At 27.2% G+C, this 5,653-nt stretch overlaps 1 protein-coding gene across 1 annotated transcript; it reads left to right on the forward strand.

Annotated features, from left to right (window-relative positions):
• Positions 1-479: 479 nt before the first annotated feature.
• LOC132943890 (uncharacterized) lies at positions 480-5,331 on the forward strand. The gene is made up of 4 exons (XM_061013032.1): positions 480-624; positions 4,140-4,241; positions 4,580-4,745; positions 5,151-5,331. Exons 1-4 carry the CDS (start codon positions 566-568, stop codon positions 5,151-5,153), a joined length of 330 nt encoding a protein of 109 aa, XP_060869015.1. The 5' UTR covers positions 480-565; the 3' UTR covers positions 5,154-5,331.
• Positions 5,332-5,653: the final 322 nt, after the last annotated feature.

Raw genomic sequence — 5,653 nt, forward strand, 5'->3', positions numbered from 1 at the left:
ACATGTTGGTACGATTTGACGAGCATCCATTTAATTTAATTATAGACATTTTATAATAGGTATCTAACAACTTACCTACGACTATTATCCAGAAAGATTTATTGTTTTTTATATTGTATAGGTAATTTATTATGTTTATTTTTAACGCATAATACTGTTATATTTAACAAGTATGTAAAAATTATTAAAATTCCCTATACTTAAGAATAAAGGAACGAAAAAAAATAAATATAATCGTTCATGTTTCACTAAAAAATGAGCGAAAGTCCAATATGTGCCTTCACACGAAAAAGTAACTACCTACGTTCCTGTTAAGTTACTAAAAATTGAATGAAATCACTGGAAATATATCATTTGAACGCTTGAGTACTGCTGCTAACCTATTATCTCCGCTCTACACTTTTATGGTAGGTCGGAATTTACTAATATAAAATAACAACTTATAAGAACAATTAATTTCTTTCACATTATTCTGGCGATCTGGTGTTATATATTAAAATATTATTTTAAGTACAATCCATTTTCAGAAAAGTTGCAATCACTTATTGGATTTTGGTAAATTACTATGCATACGGACATTTATAAACTTTATTATTTAACAGTTACTCACTTATCAGTTATCAGGTATTACTTATTACTTATAAGTTACAACTATTATTAGCTACGTATTAAATATTAATTATTATTTATTAATATCCACTTAATAACATAAAAACTTGAGTTTGGTCCCGATTTTGAGATTTTTCATGATAACTTTTATTGTATCAAAATATGATATCTGTAGCACAGAATAATTTATTTTATTATTATATCTGTTAATTGTTATAAGCATATTATAAATTATAATATATATCTATATGGTTATATTCGATAAACTAAATTGATAACTGTGTAATTAAAAAAAATAAAAATTGTGACGGTACAGAATATTTTGTTTGTATTATTTTAATGTATTCCCTAATTTAATCTATATAATACAGATAGGTATTAATATTATAGGCAAAAAGGTGGATAAGTGGATGTCGCTCTGCTGTACAGTAGGTTACAAGTGGGTCACTGTAATGGATGGTGTTAAATTTGAATTCAATGATATAATATCATTGTATAAGAAAAACAATTCTGAGCGAAAACGGTCAGTCAGCCTATGATATTACCAAGTATATATGATGATATTATTGTGAATAAAGTAATTTATATATAACCTATTTATGTGGAGCCTTGTTTTAAATTTTCAATCCTTAGCCATAAAAGTTAAACATTTTATACAATTTTAACTACAAAATAATTAATAAATTATAAATTTGATAAATGTTATCAACATTTGAACTTTAAATGCTTATAAAAAAGAATTGTGCCTATGTATTTTTAATATTTTTCAATTGCTATTAGAACGATGTATCAGGAGCCTTATATTAAATTTTCACGACTTTTTACCCAACATAAAATTTTATTGATATTTATAGAAAAAAAAACTAAAAAAATTTAAAACTGACAATGTCCGTAAACCGCTCAAAAAGAGTCAAAATATTTTCAAAATTTTATGGTGTATAGAAAATGCTAATATAAACATTCAGTGAAATTTTCAAGTATCTATAGTCATTCGTTTTTTAATTACAATAAAATAAGAAAATTGTTACATGAGAAATCGAGTGAATATCAAATGTTGTAAAAATATAAATTTCAGACACTCATAAAAATTTAATTTAAGTTTCTTGTAGACATTTTGTTTTTGATAAAGGTAGACAAACTTATGAGTAATCTTATATTACATTTTCAAATCTTAGATTTAAAAAGAAAAATTTGTATGAATTCTCAACTCAACATCATTTGCTAGTTTTCGTGATTTTTACGTATTTTGTCAAAATTTGAACTTTAAATGCTTATAAATAAAAACTGTAACTAAGGATTTTTAATTTTTTTCATCTGCCTTTGAAACAATAACCTAGGAGCCTTCTATTAAATTTTCAAGCTTTTTTACTCAACAGAGAAAATTTTGTTGATATTTATAGAAAAAAAACTAAGAAAATTGAAAACTGACAATGTCCGTAAACAGCTCAAAAAGTGTCAAAATATTTTCAAAATTGTATGGTGTATAAAAAATGCAATTATAAACATTCAGTCAAATTGCATGTCCCTACGGTCATTAGTTTTAGAGTTACACCAAAAACCAAAATCGATTTTCTGGAAAACAGATTTTGCGTAAAAATTCCCATTTTTCCTTAATTTTTCTTTTGTTTTTCACGTCGCTTTTGAAAACTACTGGGAACTTTTGACCCCCCAAAGTACCAACTAGATTCTCTTTCCTATCAGAAAAGTTATTGTTGAAGAAAATCCAAGCACTTTTACTGTCCTAAAAGGTGATGACAGACACAAAAATAAAAAAAAAAATAAAAAAAAAACACACATCATTGTAAAATCAATACATTCATCGCTTCGTTCAGAATCTAAAAATAATTTCAGGCCATGTATTAATGTAAATATTATGAAAAAAAATAAAAATGTTATAATCATTAGGTATAGGTACATAGGTAGCCAGGTAGGTACATTTTAAAATATTTTGATAGTTTTTTTAGCTATTTATAGGCATAAGAAAATTTCGATTTTTATTAATTTTTTAAAAAATTATTGTCGAAAAAAATTGCATGTTACGTCAAAAAACTTAAAAACCTAATACAAGGTTCCTCATGAGTTTTTAAAACCTACTGGAATTAAAATTGAAAGTTGAGCGTAATTCCAGAAATATTTTTTACGAGTCTCTGAAGTTTGACGAATGAGGATTAGTCAAGCGTAAAATAACAATTTTGATCTTTTGTTTTAATTCAAAATCGGATACATTTTTAGATACTGAGCGAAGCGATGAATGTATTGATCTTACAATGATGTGGGTTTTTTTTTTATTTTTTTGATTTTTGTGTCTGTCATCACCTTTTAGGACAGTAAAAGTGCTTGGATTTTCTTCAACAATAACTTTTCTGATAGGAAAGAGAATCTAGTTGGTACTTTGGGGGGTCAAAAGTTCCCAGTAGTTTTCAAAAGCGGCGTGAAAAACAAAAGAAAAATTAAGGAAAAATGGGAATTTTTACGCAAAATCTGTTTTCGAGAAAATCAATTTTGGTTTTTGGTGTAACTCTAAAACAAATGACCGTAGGGACATGACATTTTGACTGAATGTTTATAATTGCATTTTTTATACACCATACAATTTTGAAAATATTTTGACTTTTTTTGAGCTGTTAACGGACATTGTCAGTTTTCAATTTTTTTAGTTTTTTTTCTATAAATATCAATAAAATTTTATTTGTTGGGTAAAAAAGCGTGGAAATTTAAAACAAGGCTCCACGTAAATAGGTTATTTATAAATTACTTTATTCACAATAATATCATCAAATATACTTGGTAATATCATAAAATGTTTAACTTTTATGGCTAAGGATTGAAAATTTAAAACAATGCTCCACGTAAATAGGTTATATATAAATTACTTTATTCACAATAATATCATCAAATATACTTATTTCATAGGCTCCTAGTCATAGGCTGACTGACCGTTGTCGCTCAGAATCGTTTTTCTTATACAATGATATTATATCATTGAATTCAAATTTAACACCATCCATTACAGTGACCTACTTGTAACCTACTGTACAGCAGAGCGACATCCACTTACCCACCTTTTTTTATTATTAATCCTGCTATAAAATCCGATCCCTACTTATTACTTACACAGACATAAAAAAAAACTAAAAATACTCAGAATCTAAAATAATAACGGAGAAATGAACATTCTAGTTTCCCGGTAATCAGTAAATCTGAAGCTTTAAAATACTTATAAAGTTGTAATAGGTATCTTAATTCGTTAAATACTAAATGACTGAATGTCTTAGTAGTTAAATTTGTAGTAGTCAGTATTCAAGATAGGTACACATTTTTCTAGATTAATAATATTATTAAAATGTTGTTAGATTATTATAACCCTCACTATTCCATCGTTCGTCAATCATTACAGTTATGTATGTTACGAGTGATTGATGCCGTATAGTATGCGTTATTAGTGTTTATAATATTTTCAAAATAAATTATAAAACACGATAATTTAATTTAATAATGGAGAAAGTTATTCGTGAGATTGGTGGTTCCAGAGGCACAGGACTTAAATACAAAGACGACGATGGATATACTTACTGGAAAAATCGACAATGTCGAATGCACTTAACTATTCGTTGTGCATCCTGGAGAGCTGGGTAAATTTAATAATTTTAAACAATCACCTATATACATTAAATATAAAAAATTACCTACCTTCCTTTTCTTTACATTAAAATATTTAAAGATTTAGAAGTCATAAATTCGATTTAAGAATTTTTTTCTTTTCACTTCATTGTCATCCAGGCTACTGGTAGGTATAGATTTAAAATAATGAAATTTTGCTGACCATGGTTAGTACTGCAGGGATCTTGCTGTACAGTAGATTTTATTCTAAATGGTTGTGTTATTAAGTAATAGTGTATTATGTTATTTAGTAATTATTAGTAGAGGAACCTATATATGTTTATATTTTAAATATTATTTTCTTTTTTAGTTGTCGTGCAAAAGGCAAAGTTTTTAATAGCGACACTTCGAAAGTTTTGCTGCTGACAGGCCATGAAACTCATCCAGAAAACCAATTGGCATTAAATAGGTTCAAAAATATTTGTAATCAACGGGCACAGGCTGAACAAATATCACTTCGGGTCATTTATAACGAAGTAAGTTTTATATTTATTATAATTACAAACACCAATTATATAGCAAGGAAGTTAATTAGAAAGTATTATTATACGATACTTTTTTAGATTGTTTTCATACATAAGTGTTTTGTCCTGAAAATGTAGGTATAAAATGTAAATATTATGGCGTGATCTTTATTATGCATTAAAGATGATGTAAACGTATACTGCGTTCTCTCTGGCCCACGTGCAAAAATGCAAAATAGAGAAGATACGCATTCACGTAAAATAATTTTTTTTTTATGATTTTGAGTTATCTTGATAAAAATCACACATCGCAAAAATTATAGAGAATAAGTATATGACATAGATTTGTCTAAATATATTGTCTCAAAAATCAAAACAATTCAATAAATATAACCATTTAAATTTTATATTTTTCAGTAAAATAATAATGAAATATAAAACCGACATTATAATTTTTTTGTCACGTCTGCACCGAAAGTTTAGTTGTCGATGACGGTTGAAGCGGAAAGTGACCTTTTCCGTCCAGTGGGCAGTAAAGTGGAAATCTCAAAACGTGGTAATTTTAAGCGCAATTGGTAAACTCTCTAACCAGACACTGATCGATTAACGCAGAGGTTTGACAAAAAATAGTTAGTGTGGCTCGTGCGGAAAGGTAATTTTCAAAAAGCTCACTTTCCCCCCTTGTCAGTTGCCACACAATATTAAATATACTATAGTAATAATAGGTTATTCAAAAATCATAAAAAAATGGTTTTCCGTGACTTTTTATCTACGTTTGCACGTCAGTCTGAGAGAGAAAACATATATTGCGCTAACTGACATCCTATTGATAATTTGTGTTTATTTCATGCTCATGATTTATTTAACGATATATAGTATATAAATTATACCCTTTGCACAGTATCATTTCATCAAAAGAA

Source organism: Metopolophium dirhodum, chromosome 4 (assembly GCF_019925205.1).
Source record: "Metopolophium dirhodum isolate CAU chromosome 4, ASM1992520v1, whole genome shotgun sequence".
Taxonomy (NCBI): Eukaryota; Metazoa; Arthropoda; class Insecta; order Hemiptera; family Aphididae; genus Metopolophium; species Metopolophium dirhodum.

Bases quoted from the DNA above. Each gene is read 5' to 3' on its own strand.
- LOC132943890 (XM_061013032.1), top strand. From the start codon at position 566: ATGCATACGGACATTTATAAACTTTATTATTTAACAGTTACTCACTTA. The intron at 625-4,139 runs GTATTACTTATT...TGGTGGTTCCAG, and splicing joins ACTCACTTATCAGTTATCAG to AGGCACAGGACTTAAATACA. The intron at 4,242-4,579 runs GTAAATTTAATA...TTTCTTTTTTAG, and splicing joins TGTGCATCCTGGAGAGCTGG to TTGTCGTGCAAAAGGCAAAG.